Source organism: Phacochoerus africanus, chromosome 9 (assembly GCF_016906955.1).
Source record: "Phacochoerus africanus isolate WHEZ1 chromosome 9, ROS_Pafr_v1, whole genome shotgun sequence".
Classification (NCBI taxonomy): domain Eukaryota; kingdom Metazoa; phylum Chordata; class Mammalia; order Artiodactyla; family Suidae; genus Phacochoerus; species Phacochoerus africanus.
This window is the reverse complement of record NC_062552.1, coordinates 83324313-83349618: the sequence shown is the minus strand read 5'-3', so window position 1 is coordinate 83349618 and position 25306 is coordinate 83324313. Positions and strand designations below refer to the sequence as shown.

The 25306-nt window shown below is 44.5% G+C and overlaps 1 protein-coding gene across 1 annotated transcript in view; it reads left to right on the top strand.

Annotated features, from left to right (window-relative positions):
* RYR3 (ryanodine receptor 3) overlaps positions 1 to 25306 on the top strand; it is a 570648-nt gene that overhangs the window by 473050 nt on the left and 72292 nt on the right. The window contains exons 64-67 of the mRNA XM_047794870.1: positions 595 to 676; positions 11900 to 12030; positions 20061 to 20381; positions 23341 to 23581. Of these exons, the coding sequence (XP_047650826.1) occupies positions 595 to 676; positions 11900 to 12030; positions 20061 to 20381; positions 23341 to 23581 (775 nt within the window). The remainder of the gene's footprint in view (positions 1 to 594; positions 677 to 11899; positions 12031 to 20060; positions 20382 to 23340; positions 23582 to 25306) is intronic.

The window sequence follows — 25306 nt, the reverse complement described above, 5'->3', positions numbered from 1 at the left end:
TGCAGTTCTCATTCAGCCCCTAGCCTGGGAACCTCCATATGCTGCAGGTGCAGCCCTAAAAAGAAAAAGAAAAAAAACATCCAGCAGAGAACTTGGGACAGATGGACATGAGGAATTTTGTTCTGTTTCTGAAGAGGTAGGGACTTTGTACATACCTTGCTAGGAAGGGAACAAAAAGTTGATTCAGACTTCAGATTTCTTGCATCCTTCCTTTCAAAAGAAGGAAATAGTGCTTGGGATAGAATTTGACTATACCATCTATAGGCAGGGAAACAAAACAAAACAAAACCCTGTGGAAGGACTCTGGTCAAATGATTCCTTTCCCTGAGAAGCAAGGATCTGTATCACAGGTCCCGCAAAAGAACTGGGTTGGGCTCATGGAAGATGCTTTCCTGTCAGTGTTTTCTCTCCCAGTTCAGCAACTGGCATCTGAGTAGAAAGGGGCTATATTTGTTTAAGAGAGATCTTTGGCTCTTCGGTGATGCCAACCTGTGTTTTCTGTTTGTGGACCCTTTCCAAGTGTGGGGTAGGGGGTGAGGGTGGGCAGCTGGGAGGGATGCTCAAGAATTGACAGCTCCTGTTTGTTCTTTTCAGTGGGTGACGTGCAGATTTCATGCTATCACATACTGTGCAGCCTCTACTCCCTCGGGACCGGAAAGAACATCTATGTTGAAAGGTAATTAGAGAACGAAAAAGGCTAACACATGCAGACTGAGAAAAATGCTATTTAGTCTTTAAACACTTAACAGTAGCATTTTTCCAATGCATCTTTCCAATTCAGCAAAAGCAAAATGCTTGCTGAAATAGCTTGGTGATTCTGAGCCTTGGGTATGAAATGTTTATGGTAATGTTCAGGAGCTGTTCAGCCCATGGCCAAGCTGAATCATGGGCTGGTGGCCAGAAAATGTCCAAGAAATGTCTCTTTCTTCATAATCGCAGCTTCCAAATAGCTCTCAGAGTTCCTGTGGTTAAAGCTCGCTGAGAGGCTCAAGGGACATGAGGCAGTTTCTTTAGTGTTTAATGAGTTTCTGTGTGATACCACCCTGGACCTTTACCATCCTCGGCTGTCAGATTAGCTATAATTTTCAACAAGTCCACACTGTGGGAGCAGAAATTCTGTTCAGTGATCTTGAATCCGAACAAGCTGATTTGCCAAGGCGTTTGGGTTCCCACTTGGCTCTCTAATCTGCCTGGAGCGATGGAGGCCTTTGGTGACCCCCTGCTTTTCCGCATCAAATACCATGTGTTGCGTGACTCTGTTTTTAAATCCGTGGGGAAGATTAGAAGGATAAACACAGTATTAGCCAAACTCCAGACGTAGTCTTATCCTTGGAAGACCTGTTTTCCTTTTTTGCCTTTCAGACAAAGAAACTGGAAGGAATTTGATCTGTGATTAAAATTACTCAATCTAGAAGTTCCTGCTGTGGTGTGATCTGATCAGTGGCATCTCTGCAGCATGGGGACGAAGGTTCGCTCCCCAGCGCAGCACAGTGGGTTAAGGATCTGGCGTTGCCACAGCTGTGGCATAGGTCACAACTGTAGCTTGAATCTGATCCCTGGCCTGGGAACTCCATATTCCACAGGGTGGCCAAAAAAAAAAAAGAAAAGAAAAGTACTCTAATCTAATCATCTGAATCCCCTTGGTGTCCATGCTCCATGTACCTCCTCACTTTAGGAGGCCTGTATCAAACAGAGCAACAGTAAATCCTTGTTTCTCATTGAAACTTACATAAATTCTAATTGCCATTTCTTGATCAAGCAAAAAAAGACACTGACTCCTTCAAAAATTTAAGAATTGATATCTTGAAATCATGTGCTAATAACCAATTTTGAAGAAACATCTGTGTCCTCACAGTTTTTAAAAAACCTCTAGAGTTCAAGAAATTAATTGAAGAACTAATGACTAATTTATTTATGATTTAAATCCTTTAGAGTTGCATAGCTTTCCTTAGTATTTTACATGAGAAATGGATAAATATCCTTGTCCTTTAGTAGGAATTGGGCAGACAGATGTCTTAACCATATTTTATACCAAATCAATAAGAGGAGTAATGAAATTTTTCTGTTTAATCAGAATTTCACTTAGGGAAGGTTTCTTCCATTAAGCATTCGTAAATATTTTCTTCAATATCTTTTCTTGTTCTCTCAGTCTATATGTGTATATGTACATACATCTATTTGTGTGTTTCTCTGTGCAGTTTTTTGAAGAGCTTATGCATTATTCTCTTTTTTAAAAAACATCAAAGAGGAGTTCCCGTCATGGCTCAGTGGTTAACGAATCCAAGTAGGAACCATAAGGTTGCAGGTTCGATCCCTGGCCTTGCTCAGTGGGTTAAGGATCCGGCGTTGCCGTGAGCTGTGGTGTAGGTCGCAGTCTCGGCTCAGATCTGGTGTTGCCGTGGCTGGGGTATAGGCCGGCAGCTACAGCTCCGATTCGACCCCTAGCCTGGGAACCTCCCTGTGCTGCGGGAGTGGCCCTAGAAAAGGCAAAAAAAGACAAAAAATAAAATAAAATAAAAAAATAAAAAAGTCAAGGAAAGGTCAATTCTAAAATGTCAGACCAGAAAAAGACTGTTCTTCATATGACTTTTTATAGTATATTCATACATTCACAGCCCTGTGAATATTGATGCCTGTGTTTTACATTCCATGGACGTAGAAGGCAAGACTTGAATAAGCATCTAGATCAGATATGCCCCTGTTGTCTCTCTGTTACTTGATCAAACAACTAAAGGAAATGAAGATTGAAAATTCTAGACTTGTGATGTGGCCACTATTAATGACCTTTATTTGTATGTTATCTCTTGTATTGTGAAAGTAAGACATACTTATTCAAAAAAAAAACTGAAAAATACAAAAGTGTGTGAAGTTAAAAGTCTGCTGTTTTCTTTGCCGCAGACCACCCCACCTCGTAACAGTTTGGTGTACGCCATTCCAGGTATTCTCTGCACATGGACATTTTTGCACATGTAGGATCATAACATTGCTTTACAACTTTGTCTTGTTGGACGAAGCTAAAAACTGAATTTCCTTATCATACACCTCATAATTTATCACTTGGAGAAAATAATCATTAATTCTCTACCTTAAAAAAATTTAGCAAATTTAGTACATTTATATTTCTAGCTACTTCCTATCCTTTTATTGTTGTTGTTGTTGCTGTTGTTTGGTATATAATTCCTTATAATATGTACATTCTATCCTGGAATATTCTAGAAGTAATATGCTTTGAGTTGTTTGCCTTAGTTTGTATTTAAGTGATTTGGTGCATGAGCCAATCCTTTTGAACCATGACTTTCCCAATCCCAAACCTTTATTTTGGTTTATCTCTTGGTTTGGCCGTATTCATCATGATGTAATTGCTTCTGTGAGAGTTTTTTCTCTTGCATTTTTGCATATTCTGGAATATCATCTCTTGACTTTGTATATGAACAATTTCCATGGTATCAAACCCTTGGGTCATAATTTTCCTCCCTCAGAAGTATATAGGAGTTTCCGTCGTGGCGCAGTGGTTAGCGAATCCGACTAGGAACCATGAGGTTGCGGGTTCGGTCCCTGCCCTTGCTTAGTGGGTTAACGATCCGGCGTTGCCGTGAGCTGTGGTGTAGGTTGCAGATGCGGCTCGGATCCTGTGTTGCTGTGGCTCTGGTGTAGGCCGGTGGCTACAGCTCCGATTAGACCCCTAGCCTGGGAACCTCCATATGCCGTGGGAGCGGCCCAAAGAGATAGCAAAAAGACAAAAAAAAAGAAGTATATAGACTTTGCTTTTGTGTGTTCTGACAGTGTGTATTCCTGGACCTGGTGATTTCTTCCACGTCCACGTGACTTTGAGTGGGAGGGCAGAAGCTGCTGCTCCCTGGGTTCTTTCTTTGGTCTTGAAGCTCATTCACTTCACTCTGCTATGTCCCAGGGTTGTTCTTTCCATATCAGCCCCTGTACTTCTTCTCAGAACTTAATATGCCCCCACAGTCTTCAGAACTGAGTTTTTCTTTAACAAATCTTTTATTTTCTTATATAGTTTGCAGGGAGGGGTTCCTAATCTGTCACTCAGCAAGGGAAATTTTGTGCGTTTACTGGCTTTTCCCTTAATCTCCCCCATCTCTCATTTTTCTCTCTAGTCTTTTGGCTAATGGTTCTTTTCTATTTTGTGTTTGTATGATTTTTCTCAAACTTCCTTTGTGTTACTGTCCCTTCTTATATGATTTCTCTTTGAGTGTATATTCTCTGTTTTTTTTTTCCCCTGGATAATTCTCTCATCTATTTCTTGGTCACTAGGTACATCGCTGGTCCTCAAGAATGGAAAGGAGTTTGTGTGTGCATATGACACGTGTGTGTGTGTGTGTGTGTGTGTATTCACGGGGAGGAGAGAGCACAGGGATGGAATGTCAGGCAACTCTGAACCTCAGCAGCTGGCTGGGGAGTAATTTTTCTCACTCTACCAGCAGTGTCTTTAGCCCTAGGAGCTAGGAGCTCATCCACCTTTAGCCTTTCGTGTCCTTCCTTAACCAAAGTAAACAGCTGGCCCAGCTGAGAGGCTGGCAAAATTCTTGATGCATCCTATGCCATAGGCCTTTTGCTTTTGCTTCGTGATTACATTTATTCTCTACTTTAGGGGAGCTGGGGCAGCAGCTGCAAAACAGGTTGCTTCTCACTCTTGCCCTCCACCTCACAAGGGTTCTCCCAGCCAGAAATCCAGGTCACAGTTATGGCAGATGGCATGCATGCTCCCTCCTACCCTGGTCCTGCCTGCCTCTCTGCAATGTGGAACCTGGACCCCACACATACTCCAACAGGTCTCCTGGGACCTGCTTATAGCCTCAGCCCTCATTGTTTCAAGCAAAACGCATATCTTAAGCTCTTCAAAACTCCATGTTCATTGCCAAAGATCTCTACACTCTGCTATAGCTCTTCAAAGTTTGTTTCAGTCTCTGCCTCCTCCCTTGATCTGTTTCATCCTTTGTGGTGCGAAGTTATCACACATTTTCTAATTTCAGCATAGTGCTAAATTTCTCCCCAGTTTTCCCCCCAGTTCTTGTGGGATTTAGGGAGGAAAATGTAAAAAAAAAAAAAACATTTTTCTACCACCTTTTCCTGCAGTTCCTTTAGCTAATGAATTTCTGTAAGGTTGCAAAGCATCCACTCAATATTTGATTGTGGGCTATGGCTTGAGTGCATTGTGAATAGAAAGGATCTCATACATCTCAGTGATAGGGTTGACTGTGAGGGGAAAAAGCCGCTGAAACAGAGCAGAGACTTTTTTTTTTTTAATATTTTCTACTTGACACAATACTGAGAGGGCACTGAGAAGTAAAGTTTTCAGATATAGAATTTCCAAGTAGGATAAAGGCTTTTGCATATTTAAACGTGGAGCATCCAGAGTTCCCATCGTGGTTCAGCATTTAACAAACCCAGCTAGCATCCATGAGGACACAGGTTCAGTCCCTAGCCTTGCTCAGTGGGTTAAGGATCTGGTATTGCCCTGAGCTGTGGTGTAGGTCACAGATGTGGCTCAGATCCTGCATTGCTGTGGCTGTGGCATAGGCTGGCAGCTTCAGCTCCAATTAGACTCCTAGCCTGGGAACCTCCATATGCCACAAGCGCAGCCCTTAAAAAGACAAAAAAAAAAAGAAGAAAAGAAAAGAAAACTTAGTTTGGAAATTGATTACATTAAGCATTGAATCTCCATTTTATTTCAGATTAAAACTGTGTTTTTTTCTTTCAAACTTTAGAGCTATTTATTTTTTGTTTCTTCCTTCCTCTTCTTGCCCCCTTTGACCAGCTTTTTTCTGCTCAAATAGTGCTTTCCCTGAACCTTGAGATTACCAGTATTGCTGTATAGACCCATGCCCTGCCTCCACTTTCCACCCCTCTGCTACATGTTGCTTCCTCTCTTTAACATCCTCTGGAATTTACATAGAAGGAACTTTCAAAACTGCAAAGCACCAGAAATGTGCAAGCATAATTACTATTACTGTGATGCCTTTGTCTCTACCTGTGTCCCTGAGAAGCAAGGCTCATGGAAATAAAAGGGAGAGATCACTGTAGGAAGTAACAAAAACTGAAAGACAAATTGAACCCTCTTCCATCTGTCACATTGACCAAGTACGGTTATGTGAAAAATACCATTCTAGGCAGTAAGAAGTGAGGGGAAAGGGTTGGGGGGGGGGAATGAGTTTCCCTGGCCTGTGATAAACTCTCCTAGTAGATCCTTTGGTTGCTATGGAGCTGTTTCTGTAGCCCTTGCTCTGCGTGGTCCATACCCACACCGCCCCCTGGGGGGCGCTAATGACTAGTGAGGAATTTTAACTGCAGGCCTTTGCCTAGCTCAGCCTGGAGGCCAAGGGCATTCACTCTGGTATTTCACAGCCAGGAGCATTAATTGGCAAACTTTGGGGGCTTTACTTTTACCAAATGTTAACAGCTAGGCCAGGAGAACTGTTGTTTATCCCTGGCAGCTAATTAGCATCATTGTGTGCTCCAGACTAGAAAATGCTCTGTGGAGCTCCTAGAGACTCGGTTTGTCAGTGATTAACGTCAGCAAGGACAGAGACATGCCTGTCCCTGTCCCTTGAGTCAAGGAGTCAGCAGTGCACCAGAGAACTATCTTCGGCCTCCAAGATTGGCTTTGTATCAGACCGACTCTCTAGAAATCCACTTTCAGGAGATCATGACTCATTTTGGCAAGAGAAAGAGAAAGGAAGGAGAAATGAGTCAGTTTAGTACCAAGACAACCCAGGACCAGCTATTTCCTAGGTTCCCCTGCCTGGGCCAACTAAAATTTGCTGTCAGATTTGATATTACCCCCCCTTGTCATCCCCTGATTTTCACCCAGAATTTTTTTTCATCAGAGCTCCCTCTATGGTATTTCTTTGCTTGGTAACTTAACTACTTCCTCTTCCTCCTCAAAAGGCAAGACCAAGAAGATGAAATGGGGTATTTCTCTTCACTGGCCCCTGTAGTTGGTAAAAATGGTGAGACTGTTATGGGCTTCAAGTCCCCTTCAAGGAAATTAAACCCAAAAGCCTCTGGCCGTGTCTCATTGTAATGCCCCTTCCTCCACCTTAAGCACCCTGGCCTGCTCCCCACTGGGAAGGTATGGGACCTACTCTTCACCCCACCTCTGTATAACCTGTTCCCCATGCAAATGAGGTATCCTGCCCGAGGCCAATCATAGGATCAACACCACATCAGCAAGGACCAATCAACGCTCAGGCATTATGCATGCAGAATGAACCAGGAAGGGAAGAATCAGTGAGCCAGGGCAGGGAGAATCAGGCCCCACCCAGGTCCGCAACACAAGGATATTAAAAACAATTGCAAATAGAGGCGGGCCTTCTTTTTATTTGCAGGACGCACACACACACACACCCACACACACACACACACACACACACCCACACACCCCCGAAAATGTACTTTCACTTTAATAAATTTATAATGCGCCCACCATTTCAATATTTTGTTACGGCAGAGCAGGGCCAGAGGAAACAATGCAATTCTATCATTCCAGAGCATGTTCTATCAGGACCATTGCCTGAAAACACAGCTCCTGTGGATCCTTATGTTTGATGTGTACAAGCCCTCACTCCCACTCAGTAGTCCCTGAGGATGTTGGTCTCCTCTTAGGCCTTTCCATGTCCACTGTGAGCTGAGCAAAGAAGGGAAGGAGTAGGGGGAAGAAGAGGTAGTAAGGATGAGAGGTGGGGAACAGGACTAACCTGGGCCTGCTCAGAAGAGAAGCAGCTTTGCAGAGCTTCTCGGAGAGGAACCCAGGTCTCTGCAGTCTCCACAGTCCCACTCCTTCCCTCCACCTTTGCTGCTGCCTCCAAATGGGCCCTGGCACTATGGCATTGTGCATACACAGGGCCCTGGGAGACAGCTGCTCTGCCTCCAGAGCAGACCTGGATAGGAGATTTAACAGGCCGTCCTTCCAGGGGGGGGCGAAAGGCTGTGCGGTTAGCCAGGAGGTGATTATCTGAAAGGAGGCAGGAACATACAAGAGGGAAAAGACAGTCTTTTCAATAAGCGTTGCTGGGAGAACTGGACGGCTCCATGTAAAAGAATGAAATTAGAACGCTCTTTAACACCAAACCCAAAAATCAACTCAGAATGGATGAAGACCTAAATGTGAGACCGTATACTACAAACTTCTAGAGGAAAACATAGGCAGAACACTTTTTGACATAAATCACAGCAATATGTTTTTTGGCTGTCTTTTAAAGCAAAGGAAACAAAAGCAAAAACAAAAAAATGGGATCTAATTAAACTTCAAAGCTTTTGCACAGCAAAGGAGACCATCGACAAAACAAAACAAAACAAAAAATCTACTGAATGGGAGAAGATATTTGCAAATGGTATGACCAATAAGGGGTTAATATCCAACATATATAAACAACTCATAGACCTAAACTTCAAAAAACACAACCTGATTCAAAAATAGCCAAAAGAACTGAATAGACATTTTTCCAAAGAGGACATGCAAATGGGCAACAGGCAAATGAAAAGATGCTCAGTATCACTAATCATCAGGGAAATGCAAATTAAAACCACAGTGAGCTATCACCTCACACCTGTCAGAATTGACTATCATCAAAGAGAATACAAATAACAAATACTGGTGAGGATGTGGAGAAAAGGAAACCCTCGTACTCTGTTGATGGGAATGTAAATTGGTGTAGCCACTGTGGAAAACAGTATGGAGGGGTCTTAAAAAACTAAAAATAGGACTACCATATGACCCAGCAATCCCACTCCTGGGTATATATCTGAAAAAAAGTGAAAATACTAATTCAGAAAGATACATGTATCCCAGTGTTCATAGAAGCATTATTTATAATTGCCAAGATTTGGAAGCAACCTATGTGTCCATCAACAGATAAATGGATAAAGATGTGAGATATATATATATATAGATAGATATGTAGATATATAGATATAGATAGATAGATATGAATATTCCTCAGCCATAACAAAGAATGGCATTTGGCCATTTGCACCAGTATGGATGGACTTGGAGGACATTATGCTAAGTGAGATAAGTCAAATACAAATACTGTTGGATATCACTTGTATGTGGAATCTAAAAAATACAACAAACTAGTGAGTAAAACAAAAAAGAAGCAGACACAGATATAGAAAACTAGTGGTTACCAGTGGGGAGAGGGGTAGGAGGGGAAGAAAAGGGTTATTAGGAGATTATATAAGATCATGTGTGTAAAACTGGGTGATTGTAAAGCAGTATGGAATTTAAAGAATATTTTATTCAATTAAAAAAAGGTCTGGCTGAGGGTGTTCTTGCCTGATGGAGGCAGATTCGAAAGTCATCTGCTCAAATACTTCATGGTCAAATAAGCTGTCAATCAGCCAGTCCCCTGCAAGCCAAGCCCAAGAGGAAGACAAGATAAGGAATAAAACCACATATAATAATTGTCCTTTAAAATCATTGAAAGACCACTTTTTGCATAAGTTTGCTAACATGACTAAAGTTTATGGGGGTGGGGTCCCAAGGGATATACAGCTTTCTGCCATCTCACCCACCTTCCGTCTCCTTTCTCTCCCTGATCCCCAGATTCCTCTGACATCTCAAGCAGAACAGTTCTGCATACCCTCAGGCCAGCCCCCTGCAGATTCTGATTCTACCCCAGAGAGTCTTGTCAAGTCATTTTTCCTGGAACCGTTAAGACCACATTTTTTTTTTTCTTTTTCTACTGCACTCACGGCATATGGAATCGAATCCAAGCCACAGCTGTGACCTACACCACAGCTATGGCAACACCAGATCCTTAACCAATTCGCTGCACCACAGCAGGAACTCCAAGATCACATTTTTTTTTTAAAGTATAGTTGATTTACAATGTTTCAGGTATAGAGCAAATTGATTCAGTTATACATACATATAAATATATATACATATGTATATTCTACATATGTAGAGTCTTTACTATTATAGATTATTACAAGATATTGAATATAATTCCCTGTGCTATACAGTAGGTCCTTGTTGTTTATCTGTTTTGTATATATTGGTATTATCTGTTAATCCCAAACTCCTAATTTATCTCTCCCTCCACCTTCCCCTTTGTAACCATAAGTTTGTTTTCTATGTCTATAAGTCTGTTTCTGTTTTTTAAATAAGTTGAGTTGGGATCATTTTTTTTTTAGATTCCAAATATAAGTGATATAAGATCACATTTTTAGTCCAGCTCAAAAGTTTGTCTTTCTCTGTGCTATAATGAAGTCACAGGTTGATTCTAGTCCTTATAAGTAGACCATGAAGATATGTTATTTTGTCACATTGCCCCAGGGTTCTGTATTTCCTCTGCATGCATTTCACTACCTGGAAGCCAAAGACCAAGGCTAAGACTATCTGGCTTACCCCTCAGTAAACAGTGGCTCCCATAGCCACTCCTGACCCCACATAATAATAAGTGCTTGGTATCCCATCCAGAGGCCCTACAGCTGCTGGAATTGCTATAATGAAGGGAAATTAATTCTTGGGTGTGGGTTTTGCTGGGAGCTGACGGGAACCTTGAGAACTGAATGCCTTTCTGTTTCCACAGATTAGTGGGGTAAGCGTTGGGTCTTGGCTCCAATCATGCCCTCTATAGCTGGCAATTTTCCCCATGATGGTTCTGTAGCCTCCCCCAAGTCTCAGCCTGACACCCTCAGTTTCCAGGGCTTCTGCTAGCAGTCTTTATATATATATATATACTGTGGAGCTGATCCAATTGGAGCTGATCAGTCACAGAGGAAGGCACACAAAATGGACTTGAACCCAATTAAGCCCTTCTAATTCTTCATCATCAACCTACTGTCTACATTTTCTACTAGTTATCTTTGTATCATGATCTAACAAAGGACTCAAATGATTGGCTTATTTGAAGAAATTGTCCCCTTATTTGGGAACTGACCTCTCTTATATAACTTGCTAGGCAAGTGTGTAGTGTGTCTGTGATTTAATGCCAGTGAGTGGCAGAAAGAAAATATTGATGAGTAGAAAACAGATGCAACAGATGTCAGCCCCCATACAGGGCCTTTCAAGCCAGCACTGTCACTGTATCATCTCACTAGTGGAAGGGACCTGCTGGGTTAGACAGTACAGCTCCAAGGTTAAGTCCAGGTCTGGGAAGGGCAAACATTATTTTAGTACTAGCACTGCTTTGATCAGCCAAAGGCTGGTTCACATCACATGCGCTTTGCAGCCTTGATTATCCTGCAGAGGAGCACAAGTCCTCTCAGCTGGAGAACTTGAACTCTGAACTAGGAATCCCAAGCATTTTGCTTTTGATTGTTTATTTCATAGAAAGATTTAAAACCCAGAGCTTAATACATGGAGGGCACTCAAATTTTTGTGAAAGAGGGAGAGAAATAATGGGCATTAGAACTCTTTCCTCTAAATCGAGCAATATGCTTTAGGACCTGTTGTTTCTCTTCCAAAGCAGGTCTTTCATTTTGTGTCTAATTGATGTTTTTGACCCATCATCTACTGTTCCTACTGGTGGACAGAAGCTTCATTCATAGCAGAGAATAGACAGAGAAATTAAAGATGCCAAAGATTTTGAGAATAAGGAGTATCCAGTTCAATTTGTATGCCAGCAAAACTTGCTCTCAAAGATGCTGGGAGAGAAGAACAAAGCTACATATGATGTGATATCACCTTAGTTACTTAAGAACAAGGTTCCAGCAAGTGAGTCTCTTGTAAAACCATTGGTTAGTGTCCAGAGAAAGATGAGGGAGGAGGAAGAGTATGCAGCCTTGCTGAGCCCAGGGCCAGGGGGTGTCTAGTGGAGCAACCTATGGGGAAGTGGCCTGAGACATCCTGGGAAACAGGCCTGGCTCACCAGTGTATGGGGCCAGCATGGGGATGGCACCACTTCTAAATGGACTTCTTTGTTTCCAGGCAACGGCCTGCCCTTGGAGAATGCCTGGCCTCCCTGGCAGCTGCCATACCTGTGGCATTCCTGGAGCCTGCCCTTAACCGCTACAATCCACTTTCGGTCTTCAACACCAAAACCCCCAGGGAGAGGTCTAGTAAGTACCATCCCACAGAGGTCATCACTCACATGCTTAGAGGAAGGCAGTGGGAGGGAAGCCGCCCAGGCAGGGACTGCAGCCCACAGCACTCTTGGTTGATGTGGTCTGAGCGGGGCCAGGAGGTCAGAACTGGGACCTTGCAACGTGTCTCCATCTTACTGGAACAGTGGATACGGGCAAGTACTTTTTTCTTATTGAACTTGAGTTTCCTTCTCTGTAAAATGAGGAGACAGACAGTTGATGTCTCAATCCCTTGCATCCTAAAAGCTCGGGTTCTCCTGTCTGCCCTGGTCTCCATTCTCCTTCTGCACCGCATTCCTCTTCAAGGCCATGGAGAGGCTCTGCTTCCGAGGATGACGACCACATCCTCCCCGTCTCCATAGAGACTAAAGAACAGAAACACACAAGAAGGAATTGAAATTCTCCAAGAAAGAGAATCAGACAGAACTGTTGACATGCTAAGTTCTAGAGCAGCGGGTAGGCAAACTGGCCATGGGCCTGATCTGACCCTCTGCCGATTTTTATAAATAGTGTTTTATTGGAACATGGTCACACCCACTCATTTACATGTTGTCTGTGGCTGCATTAGTACTGTGTGGGGAAGGAAAAATAATTTTTCCTCTACTCTTCATTGTTCTTGGCTGAGACACACACCCTCTAAAAAAGACAGATTGATAGGAGAAAAACCAACTTTTAATTAGGTGCATATGGATGCATAAGGGAGGCCCACAAAGCCAGCCCTATAAGTGAGGCTTGTTTATCATCCTGAGCTAAGGAAAGGGTTAGGAGTCTGGAGTCTCAAAGAGGGTAGGCAGTTCATGGGAAGGTGAGACGAGGAAAGGTTTGGGAAACACGTTGCCCTGCCATGCACATGAGTCTTTTAGATGAAAAAGTGACCTCGGGTAAGCACTCTCTTTCTGGAGCAGACACCTGTATCTAAGTAAACTTGCTTTATAAATGTAGGTCTCCCTTACAAAAGGGGAAATCTGTTTTCGGAAGTTCTCCTGTGTCTGAGGTTTCTCAGAAATAATCAGCTCAAAATGATCCCTGTGTCTAATGGGGGTGATCCATTCTGCCCCCCTTCAGCTACAGTGACAGAGTTGAGTAGTAGCCGCAAAGACTGTCAGGCCTGCGATGGTGAAAATATTTACTACCTGGCCCCTTTATAGGAAAAGTTTGCCCATCCCCTATTCTAGAATAACCTGGATCCAAGGCAGGTGATAAATCTGCTTCTGGAAGGGAGAGTCCACACATGTGGGTGAATTGTGATCCTGCTGCAGGGCAATGGATTAGAACAGAGGAGCTTGGAGTTCCCGCCGTGGCTCAGTGTTTAATGAACCCGACTAGTAACCATGAGGACAGGGGTTCAATCCCTGGCCTCACTCACTGGGTTAAGTATCCACGTTGCCATGAGTTGTGGTGTCAGTCACAGACATGACTTGGATCTGGCTTTCTGTGGCTGCGGTATAGGCCAGCAGTTATAGCTCCAATTCAACCCCTAGCCTAGGAACCTCCATATGCCATGGGTGAGGCCCTAAAAAGACAAAAAGACCAAAAAAATTAAAAAAAAAAAAGAACAGAGGAGCTTCCAGCAGGCACCTTGGACTCTAAATGGAAAGAACTAGAATGACTTCATGTACCATGAAGCACAAATTACCATACCATGGGTCTGATTAAAATTAAGAGGAGTTCCCACTGTGGCACAGCAGGTTAAGGATCTGGCATTGTCTCTGAGGTGGTACAGTGGGTTAAGGATCTGGTGTTACTGCAGCTCAGGTTTGGATTCCATCTGTGGCCTAGAAACTTCCATACACCATGGGTGTGGGGTAGGGGAGGCGGTGGTGGAGGGGAGGAGGGCGGGCAGGAGGGAAGGTTAAGAAAAAGTAGCAAACCATTTCAAACCAGAATCTATCCTATTCAGAACCAATTTTTTTCTTTTATAGCCACACCTGTAGTATATGGAAATTCCCAGGCTAAAGCTGAATCAGAGCAATAACTGCTAGCCACAGCGACAGCAACATGGAATCTGATCCAAGCCATGTCTGTGACCTATACCACCGCTCACAGCAACACTAGATCGCCAACCCACTGAGCAAGGCCAGGGATCGTTCCCTCATCCTCAGGATACTAGTTGGATTCGTTTCTGCTCCACCACAATGGGAACTCCAGAACTAATGTTTTCTCTTTTTTTTCTTTTTTGTCTTTTTTTTAGGTCCGCACCCGCAGCATATGGAGGTTCCCAGGCTAGAGGTCTAATTGGAACTACAGCTGCCAGCCTGCACCAGAGCCACAGTGACACCAGATCTGAGCCATGTCTGCAACCTACCCCACAGCTCATGGCAATGCCGGATTCTTAACCTGCTGAGCGAGGCCAGGGATTGAACATGCAACCTCATGGTTCCTAGTCGGATTCATTTCCGTTCTGCCAAGACAAGAACTCCTCTTTTCTTAAAATATTGACATACACTACCAGAAAATGACTAGATGGTGCATCAGTTCTGTTTGGTTCAAGCCCCCTTTCAAACCGTCGTGAGTCCTAAGGGAGAGAGCTCTAGAGGAGGAAGGATTCTGGCCACACTTTTCCTGTCATTGCTCTTCTTTCCATCTAAGAACCCAGGGTGCTAAGCCATGCTGGCTTTATCCCCACTTGCTTTCATTTCTTCATATAAAAGAAGCACATGGCCCCTACAAAGGTGACCAGGACAATTTAGACAAGACTGTTTAAGAAGTTCTCCTCCTGGGCTAGAAGACAGTGGAGACTGGTGTTCTCAGAGTTGGTCCAGAGAGAAACACTGCCAGATGCCTCCATGTTGCAGTCTCACATGAAATCTCTAACTTCATTCCTCCACCCGTTCACCCTCATCTCACCCTTTCTCCCCTTTCATGGACCAGCAAAATACAGTTCCACCCTTGTTTTTCTCTACCCGCTCATGATTCCCAATGAGTCACCTCTTGTAGCTAACATAGGAGGTGAACAACTGAGAGGCTTTGGTAATGTTGAGCAAGGGCTGGGACAGCTGCAGGTAGAAGCCAGATAAAGTGTTGCTCCCCAGGAGTTCCCCTTGTGGCTCAGTGTGTTAAGGACCCAACATTGTCTCAGTGAGACAATGGCTTCGTTCAGTGGGTTAAGGATCCAGTGTTGCAAGCTGAGGCATAGGTCCCAGAAGTGGCTCAGATCTGGTGTGGCTGCGGCGTAGGCCAGCAGCTACAGCTCTGGAACTCCCACATGCCACAGGTGCAGCCTTAAAAAATAAAATAAGGCAGAGTTCCCTCATGGCTCAGTGGTTAATGAGTCTGACTAGCATCCATGAAGGCGCAGCTTTGATCCCTGGCCTTGCTCAGTGGGTTAAGGATCCAGCATTGCTGTGAGCTGTGGTGTAGGTTGCAGAGGTGCCTCAGTTCCTGTGTTGCTGTGGCTGTGATGTAGGCCAGCAGCTACAGCTCCAATTCATCCCTTAGCCTGGGAACCTCCATAGGCTGTGGGTGTGACCCTAAAAAGCAAAAGTAAAATAAAGCATTGCTCCCAACTCCAGAGGGACTTGTGTCCAGTTGCGACAGTGCTGAATGTGTATACATTTATTCTGCTCCAGCTGTGACTCAAGAAAAAGTGTGTCTCTGTCTCTGTAGTACCAATGCGTAGAGCTTGCATCTTGGGAAAGAGTGAAACCTACTGTGCTCTTGAGCTCAGAGAGGTACAGTAGCAGGCAAGTGTGAACTTGACCAAAAGGAGGAAACACTCGACTGGTTTGGGAAAGGAAGGAAACGACTCTGTCCCATTGTTCTTCTCGAGGCCTACTGGAGATATGTTCCTTCTTGTTTTATGTACCTTTACATTGATTTAGGAAGACATATTCATCAATTGAAAATAAATATCAATCATTGCAAACTCCATAAGGGAGAAAAGAAACAAGGTGATTGGAGATGACACCATTCTTCATCTATCAGTGACACACTGGACTCAGGGCCCAAGTCCCGTGAACCTATGTTTTCCCATCATTCACTTAGTCAACAAAGAGGAAATGCTGACCATGTGTATGAATCTTGAAAAGTAAAGTGTACATGAGTATATATTCTGAGATAACCAGGTTTGCCTGGAACCAAAGAATGGGTGATGGTTTGATGGCCTCTGAGAAGGTAGTCTTCATTCACTGCACTTCCCCCTAGGTGGCCAGAGAGACCAGGGAGGGAAAGGGATATGACAAATGATGTGAGGCTTTGGTTTAGATATACAATATGAACTGATTTATCAAGCTGTCAGTCACTTGGGCATCTCTATTCATTGGAGGTTGGTATTTTGCCAGCAGAGTTACTCATATTAGGAACGCTTCTATCCTGTAACATCCTGGAGCATTTTCTGACTCATCCAAAAATTAAGATATGCCTAGAAAAGATTTGATACTGTTCTGTGCCAGTTATTCAAAACTAGATAAAATCTTTGGTTATATGTGGCAGTGTTCTATGAATCAGAATTTTACCAAAGCATCCTACTCACCTGCCAGTTTCCTTTCCACATCCTCATTGGAATAATCAACCAGAGAGAAAGGATGTCCAGTCTCCCTCTAAGCTGCAAAGAGATGGTGCCCTCTGATGCTGTCTTCTTAAAGGAAGAGCTATTTGGTGAAGAAAATACACCTTTGGAATCTAACTCAGTGGTTCCCAGTGGTTCTCAAACCCTAGCATGTGTCAAAATCACTCCAAAGGCTTGTTAAAGTAAGGGATGCTGAGTCCTACCCCTGGAGTCTCTAATTCAGTAACAAGGTCCTAACAAGTTTCCAGGTGATGCTGCCACCGCTGGTAGGACGATCTCACTTTGAGAACTATTGATCTAGATGAAAGGACAGTGTGTTTTGATGGTCCCAACTCAGTCTTGTGTCTAATTCTAATAAGACTCAGCTGAGCTGTTTCTCAGGTAGATAACGGCAGCATTCATTCTGTAGCTTATTATGTGGCATTTGAAATACCAGACACCACCTGCATCATAAATGTTTCTTTCCCTCGAGGACCAATTACGTATAAATAACTTTTAAAGGTCATTATCATGACTCCAGTGAAGCAGCCTCAAGCAATTCTGTGTTTTTGGTAGGTAGGAAAGAAGTGTCCATGATGATGGATTGTCTGTGACATTTAAACACACATACACCTCTGATCCTTCTCACATATAATTTTACAGCAAACGATTATAAATTTCACTTGCATCCTTGGCCATTGGCATCGTACTGTGCGTGGAGCCTGAAGGTAGAATGTTTGACTTTACTGTTTGTACCTATTTATTATGACACATTATGTGTCAAATGATTTTGTTCATGAGAGTCTCCCCAGACCCCCATGTTGATGTCACTCCTGATTCTAGTTGCTCTGTGGCAAGGCACAGGCTGGACTTGTTCTCTGCAAATGACCAGCATTGGCAGTGGACTATATCTGACCCGTATTATTCCCTCTTGCTGTAATTCACAGCAGTTCAGTGTTGTTTGGTTTTCATGCAACTCATCCTTTTGAATTGTCTGGATTTTTTTTGGGGGGGGGTCTTTTTTATGGCTATACCCTTGGCATATGGAGGTTCCCAGGCTAGGGGTTGAATCAGAGCTGTAGCTGCCAGCCTACACCACAGCCACAGCAATGCGAGATCTGAGCCACGTCTGCAACCTACACCATAGCTCACAGCAACACCAGATCTTTAACCCACTGAGTGAGGCAAGGAATCACACCTGTGTCTTCATGGATACTAGTCAGGTTTGTTTCCGCTGAGCCATAATGGGAACTCCTATGTTTTTTGTTTTCATGGCCACACCTGTCACATGTGGAAGTTCCTGGGCCAGGACCTGAACTGGAGCTGCAGCGGGGCCTACGCCACAGCAACAGTAACATCAGATCTGAGCCACATCTGTGACCTACAGGAGAGCTTACGCCAATGCCAGGTCCTTAACCCACTAAGCCAGACCACGGATAGAACCCGCATCCTCACAGAGACAGCATCAGGTCCTCAACCTGCTGAGCCACAACAGGAATTCCAAATAGTCTGAATTTTAAAGGACATTGGTTCACTCCTTATTTGCAAGGAGGAGAACTCTGTAGCCTTTTACTTGCCAAAAGGCCCTACTCATAACAACAGAAAATCATAATTAGGGAAATGGTGTTAGGACCTTCTAGGCCTGCTGCATAGCAGGGAGGCTCTTCAGGGTCCATGGCTTTGCAATCGCACACTGTCCAGTAGAACCGCTAGTCTCCGCTACAGATTCATTGTCTCCAAGGTAGTCAGGAGTATTCTGCATCTTTGCCCCAGGCAGTGCAGTCATGAAAGAAATCAAAACAGTCCCTTCAATTGGCCAATATTCCTAAAGCCCAAAGAATTTGCTGTGGCCTCTTATTCATTAATTCATCCATTCCTCTGGATTTAAAAATCTAAAGAGACTTCATGCTGGTAGCAACCCAATGGCAAAAGGCCTGAAGGCATAACCCAGTTGTTCACTAACTGTAGCATTTTATTTGAAATTTTCTGCTTTGCCCTTTGAAATTTATAAGAACTTTGCATTTTACTTCTAACATCAAAAATAATTTCCTTAGGAGTTCCCTGGTGGCTCAGCAGCTTAAGTCCACACCATGGGTCTGGTAACAGCAGTGGAATGAGTTTGATCCTGGCCCTGGAATTTCCACATGCCATGGGTGCAGCCAAATATATAAATAATAATAATGATTTCCTCCAATCTTTTAGTGGATCTAATGTTCCAAGGATACACTCCACATTTTCCTATTGCTTCTCTGACTCCCTAGCCCCTGCAGTGCCTAATACTTTAGCCCCATGGAGAAGTTTGGCCTGTGGTTGGAGTCTGCTCAAGAGCTGCCTCCCAGGCCCAGGGGAACTCCAGAGCCATGAGATGAATGGAGATAAATGTCAGGAAATAACAGCAGAGCTTTGAGCTCCTGCTTCTTTGCCAGTCATGCCCCACCCCGCCACTCAGAGCCCTTGTTATCCTCTCACCCATCAGGGACTTAAGGATGCTTCTGGTCTCCCCTTCCATCTTGGGGAAGAGAGTGTCTTTTGCCTGAAGGAGAATAGGGCAAGTAGCCCTGGCTTCTTCTACTTGCTATATTCTTGTATCTGACAACTTTGAATGTTGAACTCTGAGGTCGTTTCATCCTGTCTCTCCTTGTTCAGTGAAATGACTGCAGTCGTTCACTGTGAGGAAAAGATGGGGCCAACTCACTGTTCCTTAAACATAAGCCTTCAGAAACAAAAGGATATAAGTGATTGATGAGAGGTCTTGGCACAGGTCACCTCAGGCCATCAATAACTCATGTGGTAAATGCAGAAATCAGTGTATGCGCCCCTAACTTTAAATTGGATAGAAAGTACTGTCTCTGGTGCAGCTGAAAGAATCTTTGAGGCAGGAGGTTTCCTTTTCCTTTTCTACACAGTACAGACATGATCCAGATGATTAATCCGCAAGTTGGCAACCCTACACCGATGGGTTGCTTTTCCCCTGCTAATGCTGCCTGTCCTGCAGTGTGTTCACTGAGGCCAGGAGGGTAAAGCCGAGAGACTGGCTTTTAGCACAGAGAAGTCTTAAGAAAAGGTCCTTCAGCTATGTCTCTGTTTTGCTCCTTTAACTTTCTATTTAAGTGTTTTAACCTGATGTGACAGCTAGGACGATAGCCCAGCCTCTGGAACCTGCAGCCTTTACAAAGGCAGCTGAGGAGTTCCTGCTGTGGCTCAATGGAGTCGGTAGCATCTCTGAAGCCCTGAGTTGTGGGTTCGATCCCCAGCCTGGCACAGTGGGTGAAGGATCTGATGTTGCTGCAGCTGTGGTATAGGTTGCAATTGATCCCTGGCCCGGGAACCCCATCTGCTGTGGGAAAAAAAAAAAAAGACAGCTGGAGGACAGAAGCTCCTCCACATCCCCTGCTTGCTTGTTCGAAGCTCTGTGATGGAAAATGATGTCTAAAGACCAAAGGGGGGGTGGACAAAGAGAGAAAAGGTACCAGTTGTGCTTTTGAGTGACTCTTTCTTCTTTGTGTACCCTCTCGGTCAGTTCTGGGGATGCCAGACACGGTGGAGGAGATGTGCCCGGACATCCCCCAGCTGGAAGGCCTGATGAAGGAAATCAACGACCTGGCCGAGTCAGGGGCCCGGTACACAGAGATGCCCCACGTCATCGAGGTGATCCTGCCCATGCTCTGCAACTACCTGTCCTACTGGTGGGAGCGGGGACCTGAGCACCTGCCGCCCAGCACAGGGCCCTGGTGCACCAAAGTCACCTCCGAACACCTCAGTGTCATCCTGGGCAACATTCTGAAAATCATTAACAACAACCTGGGCATCGACGAGGCCTCCTGGATGAAGCGCATTGCAGGTACCGTGCACGTCGTTCCTCCCTGGCCCCGGCCCAGGACCTCAATGCCTGGACTTGCTTTTCATCCCTTAGTCAATAGTTAAGCTCTTCCCCTTCCCCCTTTAGTTATTTAACAGTAAAAAGAATTGACTTATTCCCCTATAGAGCTTTCTGGAACAAATGCTCCTGCCTGACTCCCCAGCTAATCCAGGCCCTTCACATCTCCAGAAAGCCCTTCTTGATAAGCTCTACCCATCTCTGATGATCATTGCTTATTTGCTTTTGGGACTTAAGAATCCCATTTGCTCTTACGTTAATGATTGTCCATATTTTCTCAGTAAATGACCCTGTGTGTTTTCCCCGCATACAAAACTCACTCCCATCTGGGCTGTACTGAAAGTTTCCAGTGTTTGTATTTCACTTGATGCTTTCTAAGACACTCTTTAATTTGGGTTCACAGTAGCATCACTTTGATTTTGTTTTTATTGTATATTCCTCTAGAACTCCTTGCATGCAGTAGGCTCTTAATGAGTGCTGTTAGCAGATTCTCTGTTCTTGCAACGACACCAAGAAAGGAAAGTCTTGGAAAATGAATAACCATACTTGTCACAGTCAGGAAAACATGGATATTTTAGTGTGCTCTGTCAGAGTAGAGTCTAAGGAGACAGGAGCTAAGGAAGAGTTGTTGCCTTTTGTTAGGTCTGCAGTTTAGACAATAGTTCCAGGATAGCTGTTTCACCCCTATAACCTTCTGGACTATGAAACACAGTGGCTAGGTCAGCAGGAGCTATTGGCTTCCTGGACAGATGAGTAGATATTCCTCTGCAAGACCAAGGATGAAGACTTTCTAGCCTCTTTCTGTTTCTGAAATGAACTGAGATTTGAATTATAAATACTTTGGGTAGTGGTGGTCCTACATAGTATAGGCTTCTGTGAACATATGAGTAGATAAAGTTGGTGTTTCTTCCTTATGTTTTAGCCCAAGGATATTGTTAACCCTAAGGCAGTTTGTTGAGGAGCTCTCATTTGTAAATCTGAATTAAGGGAAGGAAGGAAATCAAGGGATCGACTCCCTTAGCTTTCCCAGAGATGCAGAGGAAAGATGCCACAGCACCAACCACACTGATGGGAACTGAATTTGGCCCGATATTTCATAGGTGAACCCAGACCTCATTCAGTCAGACCACATCATTCCTGCTGCCTAAACAAAGTCATTTTTAAATAGCAATCCCCCATCACCCATATCTGGAATAGCCATTTTAATTCCAGTACTCCAGAAGTGCACCCTGCTAAGGGCTGGGTGTGAAATGTGAGCCATTGTAATGCTAAGTTTTAACTTTTTAGTTAATGCATCTTAGCAAAGAGCTGCCTTCACCTCCTCTTTCTAAGTCTTTTTTATGAAAGCAAAAAATAAGAGAGATTGAGGAAGTTCCCGATGTGGCGCAGTGGAAACGAATCTCACTAGGAAACATGAGGTTGTGGGTTCGATCCCTGGTCTCGTTCAGTGGATTAAGGATCCGGCGTTGCCGTGAGCTGGGATGTAAATTGAAGATCCAGTGTGGCTGTGGCTGTGGCGTAGGCCAGCAGCTGTAGCTCCAATTAGACCCCTAACCTGGGAACTTCCATATACCACAGATGCAGCCCTAAAAAGACAAACTGACATGAAAAACTGCTGGAATGTGTAGGCTGTTTGCAGTTGAAATGCCCTAAGCTAAACAATCTTTTTTTTTTTTAAGCACTGCATCTGAAGCATATGGAGATTCCCAGGCTAGGGGTCTAATCAGAGCTGCAGCTGCTGGCCTATGCCACAGCCACAGCAACATGGGATCCGAGCCATATCTGCGACCTACACCACAGCTCTCGGCAATGCCAGATCCTTAACCCGCTGAGTGAAGCCAGGGATCGAACCCGCACCCTCGTGGATCCTAGTCAGGTTCATTAACCACTGAGCCACAAAGGAAGCTCCTAAACAACCTTTGAAATACACAGAATACAGAGTATTTTTTGAATGGTTTGTGACTCTTGTGAATTTTATTTCACTTATTTTTTACTCTTACTCTGATTCTGATCTTTATCAGGAATTAGACCAATAGGATAGTCCATTTATGAAGTGAGATATGTCAGCTCTGTCTTTCAGTTTGTCTCCTTTTCTCAGGGTCCAGAGGAGCCCTCAGGCAATCGGTTGGCAGTTCTCAAGTGTTGGGGGCTGAGAACTGTGGTTGAACTTTTAACAAGAGATTTTTTTCTATAAAATAACCAGAAAGCATATTCTTGAGTGCCTACTCCTGACTCAGCACAGTGCTGGTTATTATGAATAAGAGGTTCTTTCAAGGAGTTTATAACCTAGATAGTGCATCCAAACCAATTTGAATATACTATAAAATGAAACGAGGAGTTCCCGTCGTGGCTCAGCAGAAACGAATCTGACTAGAATCTATGAGGATGTAGATTCGATCCCTGGCCTTACTTAGTGGGTCAAAAACCCGGCATTGCCATGAGCTGTGGTGTAGGTCGCAGACACGGCTCAGATCTCACGTTGCTGTGGCTGTGGTGTAGGCTGGCAGCTGTAGCTCTGATTGGACCCCTAGCCTGGGAATCTCCATATGCCACAAAAGACAAAAAAATAAAAAAATAAAATAAACAATAGAATGAAATGAGATAGACTGTTGCAAAGAGCTCAGAGATATAGCAAATGCCATGCATGCAAGATTTCTGGGGTGGCAGGGGCTCCCCATGGCCAGGAGAAGCATAATGGCAATAAGGACTTCTCCTATAGCTCTACCCCCTCCCCCCTCCCCTACCCCATCCCTTAGCACTGTGGCTTCGTGAGAGGGAAGTGCCAAGTGGAAAATGAAAGAAGGGCAAGTGCCATCCCGAGTTGTCAGCTTTTCGCAGCCTCACCTTTGCGTCTCACTTCTTTCCTTTTATCGATTGTCAAAACATGTGAAATGAGGGGGAGGCCCTTTGTTTGCAAACACAGTGTACGCCCAGCCAATCATCAGCAAAGCCAGGCCAGACCTGCTGAGGAGCCACTTCATCCCAACACTGGAGAAGCTGAAGAAGAAGGCTGTCAAGACTGTGCAGGAAGAGGAGCAGCTGAAAGCCGACAGCAAAGGGGACACCCAGGAGGCAGAGCTCCTCATCCTGGACGAGTTTGCCGTCCTCTGCCGGGATCTCTACGCCTTCTACCCCATGCTGATCCGCTACGTGGACAACAACAGGTACGGAGGATGGGAGACGGTATTGGGTTTTGTTACAGGTGAGAGAGGTGGGTCACAGCTGCCACCACCAACTCCCCCCTCCCCAAATCCCTCGTGTACCTCTGGGCAGTGCTTTCCCTGACCAGTGATTCTGTATGATCAGGGTGTGGCCGCCCCTTCCATCCTCACAGCCTACCATAGGGAAGAGGGACTGGATAAAAAAAAGGGCTGCAGTGACCCACTTCTGCCCTTCTGCTGTTCTGTCACATGTTCATCCAACAGATATTATTGACTGTGTGTCAGTCCCTATTGTAGGCACTGGGGATAGGAAAGAAGAAAATGGACAAAGACGTTGGCCGAAGGAGCTTTCATTCTGCTGGGAGACAATAAACAAAATAAATACTTATATATTTGTACTGTACCTACCTATGTCCTTATATATTTACGGATACACTTTACTTATAACTGACTTAGCTAAGTAAATTATACAAGCAAAGTACAGGGAAGTAGGAGTGCCATGGTGGCAATTCTAAAAGAACATGCGTGAGAAAGCGACCTTTGAACAAAGACTTGAAGGGGGTGAATTTGGGAACCATGAGGATCTGGGGAAGGGTTATATTCCTAGGAGGAGAGCGCATCCAGCTAAAGTCCTGGGGGAGGATTGTGTTTGGGATGTTCAGGGGATCACATGGAGGCCAGTGTAGCAGGAGAAGAGTGACGGGGGGTGGGGGCAGTCAGAGAAGCCATCCTCTTCCCATGAGCCTGAGAGTACAGGGCCCCGGAGGTCACTGTGAAGACCGTGGCTTTTACCCTGAGTGAGGCAAGAAGTTGGTACAGGAGTTCCCATCGTGGTGCGGCAGAAATGAATCCAACTAGCATCCATGACGACACGGGTTCAATCCCTGGCCTTGCTCGGTGGGTTAGGGATTCAGTGTTGCTGTGAGCTGTAGTGTAGGTCACAGATGCAGCTCAGATCGCCCACTGCTGTGGCTGTGGCTGTGGCTGTGGCGTAGGCCAGCAGCTGTACCTCTGATTCAGCCCCTAGCCTGAACTTCCATACGCCACGCGAGTGCAGCCTTAAAAAGCAAAAAAAAAAAAAAAAAAAGAAGAAGAAGAAGAAGAAGTTGGTACAGGCTTTCATGTAAGCTTTGATCTGCTGGGGTGCACTCTTTGAATGCTGTGGTAAGGGATCGGGGCAAGTAGGAAGTGAGGAGACCAGCTGGGAGGCTCACAGTGATGCAGTCGAGGGCTGATGGTGATCTGTGGGGACAGAGCGCACTAGTGGTCATCAGAGCCTGGGGCAGAGGGGGATAGGGAGCAACTGCTTAATGGGATTGGGGTTTCCTTTCAGAGACCTGAAAATATCCTGTACCGGGTAGTGATAGTGGTCGCCCAGCACTGTGAATGTACTAAATGTCCCTAATGGGGAATGTTAGGTTATGTGTATTTGACCATAATTAAAAAGAAGAAAAAGGGGTAGTGATTTGGGCCAGGCTGGTGGTCACGAAGTTACAGAAGATGTGTGATAGTGGGTCTATTTTATATATATATAATGGGTTGATTTTTAAAGGTAGAACCCCCGGGACTTCCAGACTGGACATAAGAGAAAAGAGGTGCATCAACAAGGATTCTGGGCCAATGGAAGAATGAAGTTGCCAGCAGTTGAGTTGGGGAGGACTGTGGGCACAGAAGTTTTTTAGGGGAAGATCAGGAGATCACTTTCAGACGTGTTCACTTTGAATGGCC